Source organism: Pan troglodytes, chromosome 1 (genome assembly GCF_028858775.2).
Source record: "Pan troglodytes isolate AG18354 chromosome 1, NHGRI_mPanTro3-v2.0_pri, whole genome shotgun sequence".
NCBI lineage: Eukaryota > Metazoa > Chordata > Mammalia > Primates > Hominidae > Pan > Pan troglodytes.
In genome coordinates this window covers 2,117,501-2,136,113 of record NC_072398.2, presented here as the reverse complement: position 1 = coordinate 2,136,113, position 18,613 = coordinate 2,117,501, and the positions used below count along the sequence as shown (strand labels likewise).

At 40.1% G+C, this 18,613-nt stretch overlaps 1 protein-coding gene and 1 pseudogene across 2 annotated transcripts in view; both read right to left on the bottom strand.

The window, feature by feature from the left end:
* On the bottom strand, window positions 2,508–3,042 carry PANTROV1R-PS202 (vomeronasal 1 receptor panTroV1R-ps202 pseudogene; annotated as a pseudogene).
* ZNF695 (zinc finger protein 695) overlaps window positions 6,384–18,613 on the bottom strand; it is a 24,286-nt gene continuing 12,056 nt past the window's right edge. For both annotated transcript variants that reach the window (XM_063809301.1, XM_001139463.6), the window contains exon 4: window positions 6,384–9,319. In XM_063809301.1, the coding sequence (XP_063665371.1) occupies window positions 8,031–9,319 (1,289 nt within the window). In that variant the 3' untranslated portion in view covers window positions 6,384–8,030. The remainder of the gene's footprint in view (window positions 9,320–18,613) is intronic.

Below are 18,613 nucleotides of genomic sequence, written 5' to 3'. Positions count from 1 at the left end.
CATGAGATGCAGTAAGATACAGTGATCGTGAATGCTTTTAAGTGGACTCTGGTCTTGTTTATCCAAGTGTGAGAAATGAGGTCATGTGTGTTGGACTTCTGTGGTTTCACCTTGGAAGCCTGACTACTGTTCAAAGTCTACAACAGTCAGGTACATATCCATTCCGGGTATACAGTGTAACCTGGGCTAGGATCTAAAGTCTTTACATGGCCTGGGCTGGAATCTGTCTCAGATCCTAGAGAGCTGTTCTGGGTGAACACACCTGGAGGAAACACTGAGATCCACAAGGGGAGATAATTCAAAAATAGAGTCCTTTGGTGGGTTGTTTTTGGAACTGTTCCTGTTGCTTTGGGGGTGACATGAGGGAAGATGTGGAGAAGACGGTGGTGACGACGGAGGTTTGAGGGGTATGGGACCACACCCAGACTTAGAATACAGCCCTCGTTTCTCCTGATTCCGTTTGTCATAGCCAGGAGAGCATCCTGGGTAATTTACCTAGTTAGAAGAATCTCACCCAGGGGACTGGGCTTTTGATTTTGCCATTTCAAGGAAAGACGTGCCTCATACCACGGGCACTACAGATCCTTGAGACCTCCTTCAGCTCTCCTCTTCTTTCACCGCCTTGAAAATTATCTTTTAATTGATAGCCTCAGAAATGTTATTGAAATCTTTACTACCCATTCGCTAGGTGAAATTATCTAAATGAATTTCGCATTCCAAATCTAACCATATTTCTTAAATTATGAATATGGTTGAGAAATTTATTTTTAGGCAATCTTTTTGTTTCACATAATTTGCTCATAATTGTTAGTTTAGAGTATTCTTTAAAATGAATTATCCCCATTACTAAATTATAATTTGACTGTTTAATCTTTCTAAAAAAAAATTAAAATACGTAATTCTAAATAACTCGTTAAGTTTTACCTTATATTTATAGAAGCCTTCCCAATTACTCATATAAAAATCTTATGCTGGCCGGGTGCAGTGGCTCACGTCTGTAATCCCAGCACTTTGGGAGGCCGAGACGGGCGGATCACGAGGTCAGCAGATCGAGACCATCCTGGCTAACACGGTGAAACCCCGTCTCTACTAAAAAAAAAAAAAATACAAAAAATTAGCTGGGCGTGGTGGCGGGCACCTGTAGTCCCAGCTACTCAGGAGGCTGAGGCAGGAGAATGGCGTGAACCTGGGAGGCGGAGCTTGCAGTGAGCCAAGATCGCGCCACTGCACTCCAGCCTGGATGACAGCCTGGACTCTGTATTAAAAAAAAAAAAAAAACTTATGCTGTGTTTGAATACATAATTTGTCAATCAGTTACATATTTTTAAACAGCCTTGAAAGACTGATTTTATTCTTTTAAAATGATACATTTAGTCACTTTCTAGTTATAGATCTGTACTATCTGGCTGTTATATTATACCTAAAGCTGTTAATTTCCCTTTTTAAAGCAGTAATGAAATATGCAAACTATAAGATTTGCCCCCCTGCCACTTTTTTTTTTTTTTTTTTTTTGAGACAGACTCTTACTCTGTCGCTCAGGCTGGAGTGCAGTGGCGCGATCTCAGTGCACTGCAATTTCCACCTCCCAGGTTCTGGTGATTCTCATGCTTCATCCTCCCAGGCAGCCGAGATTACAGGCGTGCACCACCACACACTGCTGATTTTTGTATTTTTTGGTAGAGACAGGGTTTCACCATGTTGGCCAGGCTGGTTTTGAACTCCTGACCACAACTGATCCACCCGCCTCAGCCTCCCAACGTGCTGGGATTACAGGAGTGAACCACTGCACCCGGCCGAGTTTACCCATTTTTGAGTGTACATTTTAGAGGCATTAAGTGCATTCACATGATGGGATACTCATCACAACCATCCTGAAACCTGAAACTATTATGAGAAAACATAAGGCAAAAGTACCTTGACATTAGTCTGGGCAATCATTTTTTAGATTTAATGTAAAAATCCCAGGCAACACAAGCAAAAATAAATGAAACTTCTTTCAACTAAAAAGCTTCTGTACAGCACCAGCTACAATCAATGATATGATGAGACAACCACAGAATGAAAAAATATTCAAAATATATGTCGGATGGGTTAATATTGAAAATACATAAGAACTTAAACTATATGACAGAAAGATATTAAAAATGGGGAAAATATCTAAATATGTTTTTCAAAAGACCTACAAATGACCAACACATATATTTTTAAATGTTCATCAATAATCACCAAGGAAAGGCAAATCAGAACTGCTATGAGGTATCACCTCACTCTTGTTAGAATGACTATAATCAAAAAGACAGAGGATATGTGTTGGCGAAAGTGTGGGGAAAGAAAAATGCTAGCACACTGTTGGTATGAATGTGAACCAATACAGCCACTGCCAAAAACAGTATGATGATTTCCGCAAAAAAATTCAAAATAGAACTACCATATGACACAGCAATTTTACTATTGGAATATATCCACAAAAATAAAATCAGTAGGTTGAGGAGACATCTTTATTTCCTAAATATTGAAAGAAATATTTCCCAAATTTTGAAATATATAATATTTGGGAATATTTGGGAAATAAATGTTTCTGTCTTTCTCATAAACTCAGTGGAAAAGACTCAAAAATAAAGTTTTTGTGATGTTCTTGTTCTATTAGTCCGTCATCAGTACAGGAACTCAGGTATTTACCAGTGTGCTCAGGGCCTAGCACAGAACATGGGAAGGACCGAAGTATTTTAGAACTTTTACTTTAAGCTTGGGGTACCTGGAGCTGCTGTTCCTGATGGTGATGGTATAGAAAACAGTAAAGAAGCAGACAGTGCTAATGGTCCCAATTTGGCTATTGTAGAAACACAGAAAACAATTTAGCACCCCAAAATCACTGAGGAAATGTTTTAATCCAAAAGCTACCATGATCTCTGAGATGTCTTTAGAGTGAATGACCAAGCGGTTAGCTAGTTAGGTGATTAAGAATGAAGACTATGGACTGCCAACTGCACCCGATGAAATACAGGAAGAAATTTAAAAAGTTCCCAAGATTGCAAAAATAAATCTAAAAGAAAGATTATTTCAGGCCGGGCGCAGTGGCTAAAGCCTGTAATCTCAGCACTTTGAGAGGACGAGGTGGGCGGATCACGTGAGGTTGGGAGTTTGGGACCAGCCTGACCAACATGGAGAAACCTGGACTCTATTAAAAATACAAAATTAGCCAGGCGTGGTGGTGCATGACTGTACTCCCAGCTACTTGGGAGGCTGAGGCAGAAAAATCACTTGAACCTGGGAGGCGGAGGTTGCGGTGAGCCAAGATCACGCCATTGCACTCCAGCCTGGGCAAAAAGAGTGAAACTTAGTCTCAAAAAAAAAAAAAAAAAAGATTATTTCAAATTTTAAATCCACAGAAGTCATTCTATTATTGTTCAACACAACACACACATTCAAAAATAGGTTCTGCATGGAAACATAAGGTGTGCTATAAGTGTTTCATAGAAAATTAAATTCAAAATTATCCACTTATCATTAACTCTCCTTAAGAATTTCTAAGATACATTTGCTCTTCAGAGATTTCCAAATTCTCACATGTTTATTTTCACACTGCTTACAATACATAGTCCAATATTATTAAAGCTTTACCTATTCTAATTAATTATACATTCACCACACTTTGCGTCAGGATTTTAAAATATTTTCTTTTAACAAACAAACAATGCTAACTGCCCGATTTAATTCTCTGGTCCATGGACAGTGCATCCCTCTCCTCCATTAAGAGTGTTGCTTGGCCGGGCGCGGTGGCTCGTGCCTGTAATCCCAGCACTTTGGGAGGTCGAGGCGGGCAGATTACGAAGTCAGGAGCTCTCTATTTATATCCTTTTAAACATCTCTCAAATAAGTTTGAAAATTTTCTCCGTACAACTCTTACATATTTTATGTCAGCTATAGACTTAAGAATTCCATATATTTGATGCAATTATCAATGGTGTCTTTTATTTTAAAAACAATTTTCTGGCCGGGCACGGTGGCTCACGCCTGTAATCCCAGCACTTTGGGAGGCCGAGGCAGGTGGATCACGAGGTCAGGAGATTGAGACTATCCTGGGGAACACGGTGAAACCCTGTCTCTACTGAAAATACAAAAAAATTAGCCGGGTGTGGTGGCGGGCGCCTGCAGTCCCAGCTACTTGGGAGGCTGAGGCAGAAGAATGGCATGAACCTGGGAGGCAGAGCTTGCAGTGAGCCGTGATCGCGCCACTACACTCCAGCCTGGGTGACAGAGCGAGACTCTGTCTCAAAAAAAAAAAAAAAAAAGAATGTGTTGCTTGTAGCTGGGCCACATGGTGGCACATGCCTGTAATGCCAGCACTTTGGGAGGCTGAGGTAGGGGGGTTGCTTGAGCGCAGGAGCTTGAGATCAGCCTGGAAAACACAGTGAGACTTCATTTCTACAAAACAATAAAAAAAATTAGCTGGGCATGGTGGCATGTGGCTGTACTCCTAGCTACCCAGGGAGCTAAGATGAGAGGATAACCTGAGCCTGGGAGGTTGAGACTGCAGTAAGCTATGATCACAATGTCAGTTTTGTAAAATATAAATGACCTCAAACTCTCCAGTTAAAAGTCAATCCATTGGCTGGGCGCAGTGGCTCATGCCTGTAATCCCAGCACTTTGAGAGGCTGAGGTGGGTGAATCACCTGAGGTGAGGAGTTCAAGACCAGCCTGGCCAACATGATGAACCCCGTCTTTACTAAAAATACAAAAATTAGCCAGGCATGGTGGTGCGTGCCTGTAATCCCAGCTACTTGGCAGACCAAGGCAAGAGACTTGATTGAACCCAGGAGGTGGAAGTTGCAGTGAGCCAAGATTGCACCACTGCACTCCAGCCTGGGTGACAGGGTGAGACTCAGTCTCAAAACAAACAAACAAACAAACAAAAATCTATCATCACATTAAAAAATTTCAAATTTCCAGGCCAGGTGTGGCTCATACCTATAATCCCAGCACTTTAGGAGGCCAAGGCAGGTCAGTCACTAGAGCTTAGGAGTTCAAGACAAGCCTGGGAACATGGTAAAACCTCATCTCTACTAAAAAAAGAATTAGCTAGGAGTGGGTGTGCACACTTCCAGTCCCAGCTACTCAGGGGGCTGAGGTGGGATGATTGCTTGAGTCTGGGAGGCAGAGGTTGCAGTAATCCGAGATTACACCACTGCACACCAGCCTGGGTGACACAGTGAGACCATGTCTCCAAAAAAAAAGAAGAAAAAGAGAAAGTCCAAACTTCCTGTTAGAATGTACAAAGTGCTATATAAGATGACATATTGTGTGGAGAACAGTGAGAAAGTGTAGCCATAACACAGGTTTTTAAAAAAAAAAAAAAAAAAAAAGGAGGAGAGCTGGAATGCATAAGTAGTTGAGAAGAAAGAAAAAGAGACCACAAAAAAACAGAGATAATTTGGAAATAAAAGCAGAATTCCTCTTCAGAGAGAGTCAGTTGTGCAGCCTGGGTAGAGAAGTCCTTTCTCTGCATGCAGAATCAATGCCAGGTCTTCATCCTGGATATTTCCAATCTCTTACCTGGAGCCACAACTTCACTCCAAAAAGAATATTTATTGTTAATTATGGAACATCTACTACACATCTGGCACTGCGTTGTGTTTCTTCACTTCATTTATATGCCAAATAGCCCTATGACTTATAAAGCCTCCAAAGTGTTTATCTGAACAAATTGCCCAATAGAGTCAATAAACTCAATTAAGAAAAGTGAAAGAAACAATAACAAAAAAAGTTGGCTTGAATAGTGTTCTCTAATAATGGAAAAATGGAAATGTACTAATTAAGTACAATGACAATTAATACACTCACTGTGGAATTATTCACATCTTCAGATTATTTTTTAAGCACCAATAAGTTTCATAAAATCATTATTATAATCCCTGAGAAGATCACATAAGAAATTCTTCATGAATTTTGGAACAAGAAAATTATACGTTAGCTCTAGCATGAGCAACATAAAAGTAAAAACAGGAATTTCATGGGGAAATTCTGCAAAATAAGATTTTAGAGAAATGCCTTCAATACAAAGCAGAGAAAACAGATTTGCCTTCAACATTTTTGAGGTTTCTAGTTTGCTAATAAATTATCCATACTTTTGAAATTATGTTTGGTTCCAACATTTTTCTTTTATTCTGAAAACAGGTATGCACTTACTTCAAACATATTACTTGCTTCATAACTGTCTTACACCTAACATTTATCCTTAGAGTAATATATTTATATATTTATCTCCATGTAAACCAAAACTAAAAGTATGTATATGTTTTGCAGGCCAGAAAGGCCACATGTTAAAAGGAAAATGTAAATAAAATTTTGTGAATAGTCCTTCAAGATTCAGAAATACATGCTCTTTGATTATAATCCTATATAGGCTTTATTATAGCCATAATAATGACACTGTCATTACAAAAAGAGCAAACAGAATGAAGGTGTAACGTGTGGGAACAATATTTTTCAAATTATTTGAAGTTTAATGCCACTGGGAGAAGGGATCATTAGAGATACTATTCCACCATGTTACCCACTATTGTATTGTTACCATTTGTTACCTACAACCGTAACTAAGGTGAGATAGGTTAACGTTGGTGGCAGGATACGCATCACTTAATGTACAACGGTCCAAAGACATTAAAACAATTTTGTCTTATTAAAACAAATTAAGTTCAAACAGTCTAAAAAGAGCATTTCAAAATCCACTGAATTTTATTACCTTAATGTGCAATAGGAAAAACAACTGACTTGTAAAACTCAAATGTTTCTTTCTTAAATATAATGCAGAATAGTACTCTGAAGACCTATCTCATGAATCACTTACAACCCTATTATAAGACAAGTACAAAGAGCCTCTCCGGTTAAATTTCTTCAGGAAGCTTACAATGCAATGTCCATAATCTTCCAAAGAAAAGGATATGAACGACACCAACCCGAATATAGAAGAAACTCTCACAGCTTTCATGTAGCAACAGTAGGCCTCATGCCTTCACATAAACACTAGGAATGAAGGCATGGTATCAAGTGATTTAAGACTTGAATTACATAAATATGTGATTTTCAAAAAAGCTAAAACTCTTTCAGTGCACCGAGTATACTTTATTATTATGTTGTTATTATTATTATTGAGAAAGGGTCTTGCTCTGTTGCCCAGGCAGGAGTGAAGTTGCAAGATAGCAGCTCACTGCATCCTCAACCTCCAGGCTCAAGCAATCCTCCCACCTGAGCCTTCCAAGTAGCTGGGACAACAGGCATGTGCCACCAAGCCTGGCTTTTATTTTACTTTTTGTAGAGATGAGGTTTTGCCATGTTGCCCAGCCTGGTCCCAAACTCCTGGGCTCAAGCAATCCCCCAACCTCGGCATCCAAAAGTGCAGCAACTATAGGAAAGAGCCACCGTGCCTGGCACCAAAAGGTATACTTGAAATGTAATTATAACTTCCCCAAAAGGTGAATCTCCTACTTACTTTAACTTAACTTTGAATTATTCTCTATAACCAACACTCAGATTTACAGTAGTGTCTGAAAGTGTCAGTGACTTAGTGCTTTTTACTATGAATTCTTGGATGTGTTTTGATGTAATTTTTGATTAGATATTTTTTCACATTTACTGCATCTGTAAAACAGTTTTTAGTGTGAACACTCTGGTGTTTTCTAAGGTATATTTTTTGAACAAATGTTGTTTCTGCATTTATTACATTTGTAGGGTTTCTCTCCAATACAAAGTCTTTGAAGTTGAATACAGTTTGAGCAACTGGAGGGTTTCCCTCCAGTATAAATTCTTCTGTGTACAGTAAGAGCTGTGATATAAGTGGAGGTGTTGAACCGGTCTATTTGTATTGTTCGTAGCCTAAACATTTTAGTGCACTCAAAGGCTTATAGACTGTAAATGGCCTTTTGACAGTCATTACATTTGTAACACTCTTATTCAGTAAAAATATTCTGCTGTGAAGTTGTGAATAGGTATTAAAGACTATGCCATATTGTTTAGATTTGTAGGGTTTTTCTCAGGTATGAGTTTTCTCATGTACAGCAAGTTGTGCAGAGTGGTTAAAGGCTTTGCCACATTCCTCACACTTGTATGGTTTCTCTCTGGTATGAATTGTCTTATGTTTAGAAAGGTGTGAGCTCTGGCCGAAGGCTTTGCCACATTCTTCACATTTGTAGGGTTTCTCTCCAGTATGAATTCTCTTATGATTAGTAAGATATGAAAACCAGTTAAAAGCTTTGCCACATTCATCACATTTGTAGGGTTTCTCTCCAGTATGAATTCTCTTATGTTGAGTAAGGTATGAAAACCAGGTAAAAGCTTTGCCACATTCCTCACATTTGTAGGGTTTCTGCCCAGTATGAATTCTCTTATGCTGAATAAGGTATGAGAACCAGGTAAAAGCTTTGCCACATTCCTCACATTTGTATGGTTTCTCACCAGTATGAATTCTCCTATGTTCAGTCAGATGTGAGCTCTGGTTAAAGGCTTTTCCACATTCTTCACATGGGAAGGTTTTCTCTCCAGTATGAATTCTTCTATGTTGAGTAAGGTATGACAACAATTTAAAGACTTTGCCACATTCTTCACACTTGTAGGGTTTCTCTCTACTATGAATTCTCTTGTGTTGAGTAAGGTATGGGAACAACTTAAAGGATTTGCCACATTCTTCACATTTGTATGGTTTCTCTCCAGTATGAATTTTCTTATGTTTAGTAAGAATTGAGCACAGGTTAAAAGCTTTGCCACATTCTTCACATCTGTAGGTTTTCTTTTCAGTATGATTTTTCTCAACAATAGCAAGACTTGAGCAAGACTTAAAAATGTTATTACATTCTTCACATTTGCAATGTTTCTCTCCAACATGAATTCTCTTACAGTCAGTAAAGCATGAGCACTCATTAAAGGCTTTGCCACATTTTTTACATTGGTATGGGTTCTCTCCAATATGGATTCTCTGCTGTTGAGTCATTATTAAAGACATGCAAGAGACATTGCCACATTCTTTGCATTTGAATGGTTTTTCTCCAGTATGGCTTATCTTACGTTTATTTAGATTTGCAAATTTACTAAAACCTTTCACACATTTATTGCATTGAAAGTTTTTGCTATGAGTAGTTGCTGAGCATAGGTCAAGTCCATTATAACTTGCCTTCTGCCCTTTCCACTCACCCACAATTTCCCAGTCATTCCTTAAGCGTAATTTCTCAAGACAACATCTTTCATATCTTCTCAGCATCACTTTTTGGAATGAAACTTGCAGGCCCTGCTCTGGCAAAATGTCTTCAGTAAGATAAGAAGACAAAGCTGGAAAAAATAAAAACAACAAATTATTCCACTTACTAGATAGCATCCTTTACAAATCTAAGGCATAAAATTATACAAGCATATTAGCAAGATAGCATAATGAAATACCACAGGCCCTTATTCCTTCATAGTCATAATCCTAACAAAAATATACTAAGCAAAATGCCATTATGAGAATCCTAAAAGCAGCCAAAGGGGGAAAAAAAAGAAATGACATACAATGAAGCTCCAGTATGCCTCACCGCAGACTTTTCACTGGAAAACTTACAGGCCAGGAGAGAGTGGTATGACATACTTAAAGTGCTGAAAGAAAAAAAACCTTTACCCTAGAATATTATATCCAGCAAAAATATCCTTCAAACATAAAGAGAAATAAGGATGGCCAAACAAAAGCTGAGGTATTTCATCAATACCAGACCTGTCCTACGAGAAATGATAAAAGGAGTACTTCAATCAGAAAAGAACATTAATTAGGCAGATCATGTGAGGTCAGGAGTTCAAGTTCAGCCTGACCAACATAGAGAAATCCCGTCTCTACTAAAAATATGACATTAGGCCGGGCGCGGTGGCTCACGCCTGTAATCCCAGCACTTTGGGAGGCCGAGACGGGCGGATCACAAGGTCAGGAGATCGAGACCGTCCTGGCCAACACGGTGAAACCCCATCTCTACTAAAAAATACAAAAAAAAATTAGCCGGGCGTGGTGGCGGGCGCCTGTAGTCCCAGCTACTCAGGAGGCTGAGGCAGGAGAATAGCGTGAAGCCGGGAGGTGGAGCTTGTAGTGAGCCAAGATCACGCCACTGCACTCCAGCCTGGGCAACAGAGCGAGACTCCGTCTCAGAAAAAAAAAAAACAAAACGACATTAATCGGGCGTGGTGGCGCATGCCTGTAATCCTAGCTACTCGGGAGGCTGAGGCAGGAGAATCGCTTGAACCCGGGAGGTGGAGGTTGTGGTGAGCCAAGATTGTGGCATTGCACTCCAGCCTGGGAAACAAGAGTGAAACTTTGTCAAACAAACAAACAAAAATTAAATGATGAACAAATCAAAAATGATAACTACAACAAGTTTTCAAAACATAGTACAATAAGAAACAGCAAAAAGTTAAAAATCAGGAGTAATAAGCTAAGGCGTAGAGTTTTTATTAGTTTTCTTTTCACTTGCTTTTTTATGCAAAGAGTGTTAGGTTCTTATCACGTTAAAATACATCAAACCAAAAAACATACAATGGATACACAAAAAATGAAAATCAGGAAACTAAATCATATCACCAGAGAAAATCACCTTCACTAAAGGAACATAGACAGGAAAGAAAGAAGAAGACCACTAAACAACCAGTAAACAAGTAACAAAATGGCAGGATTAAGCCTTACTTACCAATAACAACATTGAATGTAAATGGAGTAAATTATCCATTCAAAAGAAATAGACTGGCTGAATGGATGAAAACACAAGACCCACTGACCTGTTGCCTTTAAGAAGCACACTTGAGGCCAGGTGCAGTGGCTCACACCTGTAATCCCAGCTCTTTGGGAGGCCGAGGTGAGCAGATCATTTGGGCTTAGGAGTTCAAGACCAGCCTAGGCAACATGGTGAAACCCATCTCTACCAAAAACACAAAATTAGCTGGGCTGTGGTCCCAGCTACCTGAGAGGCTGAGGTGGGAGGATTGCTGGAGCCTGGGAGGCAGAGGTTGCAGTGAGCCAAGATTGCACCACTGCACTTCAGCCTGGGTGACACAGTGAGACCCCATCTTGAAAGGGAGAAAGGGAGAAAGGGGAAAGTGGAAAGGGGAAAGGGAAAGGAAAGGAAGAGAGAGATGAACGAGGGGAAAGGGAAGGGAAGGGAGAAAGAGAGAGAAGAAGGAAGGAAGGAAGGAAGGAAGGAAGGAAGGAAGGAAGGAAGGAAAAGGAGAAGGGGAAGGAGGGAGGAAGAGAGGAAAAGGAAGGAAAGAAAGGAAAGGAAGGAAAAAGAAGAGAGAGAGAGAGAAAGAAAGACACTTTACCTATAAAAACGCACATAGTCTGAAAATAAAAGAATGGAAAAGGATATTCCATGAAAAAGAAACAAACAAACAAAAAAGAGCAGGAGTCATTATACTGGTGTCAGTCAAAACAGATTTCAAGACCAAAAGTATAAGAAGAGAAAAAGAAGGTCATTAAATAATGATAGAAGAGTAAAATCAGCAAGAGAATATAACAATTGTAAGTATATATTTATCCAACACCAGAGTACCCAGATATATAAGGCAAATATTATTAGAACTTTAAAGAGAGGCCCCAGTACAGTAACCGCTATATACTTCAGGACCTCATTTGCAGCACTGGACAAATCTACTAGACAGAAAATCAATAAAGAAACATCGCACTTATCTGCACTATATGCCAAATGGATCTAATAGATAGTTGCAGAACGTTTCATGCAACAGCTGCAGAATACACATTGTTTTCCTCAGCACATGGATCATTCTCAAGGATAGACCAAATGTTAGGTCACAAAACAAGTCTTAAAGCATCCAAAAAATGGAAATAATACCAAGCATTTTCTCTGACCACAATGGAATAAAACTAGAATGAAAAGAGGAATTTTCAAAACTATACAAATACATGGAAATTAAACAATACGCTCCCAAATGACCAGTGAATTAAAAGAAATTCAGGAGGAAATTTAAAATTTCTTGAGACAAATGATAACAGAAACAAAATATACCAAAACCTATGGGATACAGCAAAAGCAGTACGAACAGGGAAGTTTATAGTTACAAGTGCCTACATCAAAAAAGAGGGAAAACTTCAACTAAACAATCCAACAATGCATCTTACAGAACTAGAAAAGCAAGTGCAAACAAAACCCAAAATTAGTAGAAGAAAAATAATGAAGATCAGAGCAGAAATAAATGAAATTAAAATTTTAAAACAATTCAAAAGATCAATGAAACAAAAAATTAGTTTTTTGAAAAACAAAATTGAGAAAAACCTCTAAGACATTAGTCTAAGCAAAAATTTCTGGAGCAATACCCCACAAACACAGACAACCAAAAAAAATGGACAAATGGGAACATATCAAGTTAAAAAGCTTCTGCACAGCAAAGAATGCAATCAACAAAGTGAACGGACAACCCAGAGAATGGGAGAAAATACCTGAAAACTACTCATTTGACAAGAGATTAACAACCAGAAGTTATAAGGAGCTCAAACAACTCTATAGGAAAAAAATCTAATAATCCGAGCCAGAAAATGGTCAGGAGATGTGAATAAACATTTCTCAAAACAAGACACAAACAGCAAACAGGCATATGAAAAGGTTGTCAACATCACAGATCATCAGGGAAATGCAAATCAAAACTACAATGAGATATCATCTCACCCCAGTTAAAATCACTTATATCCAAAAGCCAGGCAATACCAAATGCTGGTGAGGATGGAAAGAAAAAGAAGCCCCGTACACTGTGGGGATTAAATTAGTACCACCACTATGAAGAACAGTTTGGAGGTTTCTCAAAACACTAGAGGTACCATATGACCCAGCAATCCCACTGCATATGTATAGGCCAAAGAAAGGAAATCGGTATATCAAAGACACCTGCACCCCTATGTTGCTTCCAGCACTATTCACAACAGCCAGACCTTGGAAGCAACCTAAGTATCCATCAACGGGCAAATGGATAAAGATAATGTACTACTTATAGGCCGGGCGCGGTGGCTCACAACTGTAATCCCAGCACTTTGGGAGGCCGAGGTGGGCAGATCACAAGGTCAAAAGATTGAGACCATCCTGGCTAACAACGTGTAGCCGGGCGTGGTGGCGGGCACCTGCAGTCGCAGCTACTCGGGAGGCTGAGACGGGAGAACAGCGTCAACCCGGGAGGCGGAGCTTGCAGTGAGCCGAGATCGCGCCACTGCACTCCAGCCTGGGCGACAGAGCGAGACTCTGTCTCAAAAAAAAAAAAAAAGAAAAAGAAAATGTACTACTTATAGACAATGGAGTACTATTGAGCCTTAAGAAAGGATGAGATCCTGTCATTTGCAACAACATAGATGGAACTGAAGGTCACCACGTTAAGTAAAATAAGCCAGGCACAGAAAGACAAACATTACATGCTCTCACTTATTTGTGGAATCTAAAAGTCCAAACATTTAAGTCATGGAGATAGAGAGTAGAAGAATGGTTACGAGGCTGGAAAGGGTAGTGGGTGAGGGGGTGGGGGAGGTGGGGATGGTTCATGGCTGCAATAAATTACTTAAAAAGAATGAAAAAGGCCTACTATTCAATAGCACAACGGGGCGACCACAGTCAAAGATAACTTCAGCTGGACATTTTAAAATAAAGAGTATAACTTGTCTGTAAGTCAAAAAATAAATGCTTGAGGGAATGGACACCCCATTTTCCCTGATATGCTTATTTTGCATTGCATGCTTGTATCAAAATATCTTATGTACCTCATAAATATATACACTATGCACCCACAAATTTTTTTAAATTTTTTAAAAAGCCTTTCTGAGAACTCTAAAAATCAATGAAGGGTTTGCAGGTGAGCACAATGCCATAAGCCCTATAGAATGGAAGGAAAGTTGGTTCCATTTACCCACCACAGCCCTTCCTTTTTCCAATAAGGTAGGTGCCCTTAGGAGTAAACTTCCGACTTCTCCCTCAGAAAATAAAGAAAATAGTGGCACACGTGTCCATACTTTTGGGGGCTTGAAAAAGACTGGTTTCTGTCTCCTATGACACGGAGTACTGAATGGAATGACGGTATACTTTGACCGACAGGTTGGTTCTGTTGAGACCAATAATAAATAGTTGTTATAGCAGATGAGAAACTGCAGTACCAGAGATGGGCAACAGATATAACAAGTGATTACAGCCTCTTAAGAGGAAACATGTGAAAACCTCTGTAATTAAGAAAACAGCCGGGTGCAGTGGCTCACGCCAGTAATCCTAGCCCTCTGGGAGGCCGAGGTGGGCAGATCACGAGGTCAGATGTTCAAGACCAGCCTGGCCAACATGGTGAAACCGCATCTCTACTAAAAATACAAAAATTAGCCAGGCACAGTGGCACGTGCCTATAATCCCAGCTACTTGGGAGGCTAAGGCAGGAGAATTGCTTGAACCCGGGAGGCAGAGGGTGCAGTGAGCCGAGATTGCAGCACTGAACTCCAGCCTGGGAGACAGAGTGAGAGACTCTGTCTCAACAAACAAACAAACAAAAACACCATTCCAGAGAAGACATATCCCAAGAACAAGTTTGAGAGGCTCCCATAATCTCTAGCCTGGTCAACTGGTGTCAGAATTTCCCAGAACAATGCCACTTTATAAAGATTGAAACAGGTGGCTTTTTGTTAATTTCAAATCTGAACAACAGATTACAATGTATACAAAGTATCAGGGTACTTAACGCCCCAAAAAGGAAAAATAAATATCCAGATAGCAACCCTAAAGAAATGGAGATATATAAATTATCTTTAAAAACTCAAAATAATCATGTGAATAACATTAATAAGTGAAATAAGAACACAGACAACTAAATGAAATCAGGAAAATGGAAGATCAACAAAAAGATAAAAAGTATAAAAAGAAATAGAAATTATGGAGCTCAAGAATATAAGGTAAGCAAATGCTGAAAAAGTCATCAGTAGACCTATACTCAAGAAATGCTAAAGGGGCTGGGTGCGGTGGCTCACGCCTGTAATCCCAGCACTTTGGGAGGCCAACGTGGGCGGATCACTTGAGGTCGGGAGTTCAGGACCAGCCTAGCCAACATGGTGAAACCCCATCTCTACTAAAAATACAAAAAAATTAGCTGGGCGTGATGGCACAAACCTGTAGTCCCAGCTATAGGGAGCCTGAGGCACAAGAATCACTTGAACCTGGGCGGCGGAGGAACAAAAGCGTAAAAATAATTATAAACATCTGTTCATATAAAAGGATATGATCAATGACATCAGTAACCTAAAGTTCAGGGCAGATGTATTGAGAAAAAAAATTTGTATGTGACTGAAGACATTACCAGTTTAAAATATATTGTTGTGGCCGGACGCAGTGGCTAACACCTGAAATCCCAGCACTTTGGGAGGCTGAGGTGGGCAGATCACCTGAGGTCAGGAGTTCGAGACCAGCCTGGCCAACATGGCAAAACCCTGTCTCTACTAAAAATACGAAAATTAGCTGGGCGTGGTGGCACGCGCCTGTAACCCCAGCTACTCAGGAGGCTGAGGCAGGAGAATCGCTTGAGCCTGGGAGGCAGAGGTTGCAGTGAGCCAAGATCACGCCACTCCACTCCAGCCTGGGTGACAGAGTGAGACTCTATCTCGAAAAAACAAAACAAAGCCGGGCGTGGTGGCTCACGCCTGTAATCCCAGCACTTTGTGAGGCTGAGGCAGGCGGATCACGAGGTCAGGAGATAGAGACCATCCTGGCTAACATGGTGAAACCCCATCTCTACTAAAATTACAAAAAATTAGCCGGGCATGGTGGAGGGCGTCTGTAGTCCCAGCTACTCGGGAGGCTGAGGCAGGAGAATGGCGTGAACCCGGGAGGCAGAGCTTGCAGTGAGCCAAGATAGCCCCACTGCACTTCAGCCTGGGCGACAGAGCAAGACTCCGTCTCAAAAACAAAAACAAAAACAAAAAACAAACAAACAAAAAACACGAACAACTCACAGGAGACAAAAAAGACAATAAATAATAAAAGGTTTTGTTCACAGAAAACCTATGACAAATGTATGTCTGTGTATTTATGTCTACATCTGTGTTTCACCAGGGTTCACAATATATAAAGCAAATATTTACAGAAATGAAGCAACGAGTACACAGGGAACGGGGGACTTGAAAGCACTATAAAACAGTGACAACCAACAGACATCTAGAGAACACCCTAAACAACAGAATCCACGATATTCTCAACAGCTCAGAAAACATTCTCCTTGACAGACCACCTGTCAGGCCACAAAACAAGCCTTAACCCATTTTTAAAAATTAAAATTTTATAGATTATTATTTATGACCAAAATGGAATAAAACAAGAAATCAGTAACAGAAAGAAAACTGAAACATTCACAAATATACGGAAGTTCAACAATACGCACTTGAGCATGTTCTTCATGGGCTAGAAGACTTAATATTACGAAGATGTTCATATCACCCAAGTGACCTACAGATTCAGTGCAATCCTCTCAAGTTCACAATTTCGTTTTTGCAGAAATAGAAAAGGCAACCCTAAAATTACACAGTGCGTGAAGGAACCATGAAGAGCGCAACAATCTCCACAAAGAAGAACAATGTTGCAGGTATCATACTTTCTGATTTTAAAATACATTATGGCCAGGCGCAGTGGCTCATGCCTGTAATCCCAGCACCTTGGGAGGCTGAGGTGGGTGGATCACCTGAGGTTATGAGTTAAAGATGAGCTTGGCCAACATGGTGAAACCCCGTCTCTACTAAAAAGACATGGTGGCACATGCCTGTAATCTCAGCTACTCAGGAGGCTGAGGCAGGAGAATGACCTGAACCCGGGACGCAGTTTGCAGTGAGCCGAGATCGCACCATTGCATTCCAACCTGGGTGACAGAGCTGAGACTCTGTCTCAAAAAAAAAAAAAAAATTATGAAGCTGCGGTAATTAAAACAGTTTGGTATTGGCATAAAGGCAGACAGTTAGGTCAATGAAACAGAATAGAAAACACAGAAACAAACCTCCACATATATGGTCACATGAAGAGTTCTTTGCATGCCCATATTTATTGCAACATTATTCACAAAAGCTGATAGGGGAAAACAACCCAAACTTACCTCACCAAATGAATGGTTAAATATAATTCAGAATACACAAATAGGCTGGCAGTGGTGGCCCGTGCCTGTAATCCCAGCACTTTGGGAGGCCAAGGCAGGTGGATCACCTGAGGTTAGGAGTTTGAGACCAGCCTGGCCAACATGGCGAAACCTCGTCTCTACTAAAAATACAAAAAAAAAAAAGAAAATTAGCCAGGCGTGGTGGTGCATGCCTGTAGTCCCAGCAACCCAGGAGGCTGAGGTGGGAGATCACTTGAACCTGGAAGGCGGAGGCTGCAGTGAGCTGAGGTCGGGCCATGCAGTCCAGCCTTGGCGACAGAGTGAGACTCCTCGCAACAAAATTAACTCATACTAGCACCACATATGCCCAAGAAATCGAGATGTCTCAAAAAACAAAACAAAACAAAACAACCCCACAAATAATGAAATATTACTCAGCTTTTAAAAAGCAGGAAATCTGGTAAAATCTACAATAAAGATGAATCTTTAGACGCCCAAGAAATTGAGATGTCTCAAAAAAATAAATAAATAAAACCACAATGGAATATTACTCAGCTTTTAAAAAGCAGGAAATCTGGTAAAATCTACAATAAAGTTGAATCTTCAAGAAAAGCCCTTTGTCTGGATGTGATTATTATGCATTGCATGCCTGTATCAAAGTATCTCATGTACCCCATAAATATATACACCTACTATGTACCCTTAAAAATTAAAAATGAAAATCTTGGTGACATGCTAAATGAAGTAACCCAGTCACAAAAAGATAGAGACTGTACGAATCCATTTATATGAGATATCTGAAACAGATCCTTAAAAAATAGAATGGTGTTTCTAAAGGGCCAGGCAAATACACACACACGTCATAAAGAAAATGTACTGGCATGTCTACTGCAAGTAGATTTATCTGTAAGTTTGTTTGCCTGTAACATTTATAAAGGCAAACAAACTTATAGATAAATGTACTGACAATGTGATTGTTGCATTATTCACTTTTGCACCATAATGTCTTGAAGTGTACAGGACTGAATATGTTCATAAAAATTATAATACATAAGTAAAAACTGTTCATGTGTGGTGGCTCATGCCTATAATCCCACCACTTTGAGAGGCCGAGGTGGAAGGATTGCTTGAGGCCAGGAGTTTGAGACCAGCCTGGGCAGGAGTGAGAACCCATCTCTATAAAAAATAAAGAAAGGAATAAAAAGTCCAGGTGCAGTGGCTCACACCTATAATCCCAGCACTTCGGGAGGCTGAGGCAGGCGGATCACTTGAGGTCAGGAGTTCAAGACCAGCCTGGCCAACATGGTGAAAACCCCCTCTCTACTAAAAATACAAAAATTTGCCAGATGTGGTGGCGGGCACCTGTAATCCCTGCTACTGGGGCGGCTGCGGCAGGAGAATCTCTTGAACCCGGGAGGCGGAGGGTGCAGTGAGCTGAGATCGCACCACTGCACTCCAGCCTGGGTGACAGAGCGAGACTCTGTCTCAAGAAAAAAAAAAAAAGAAAAA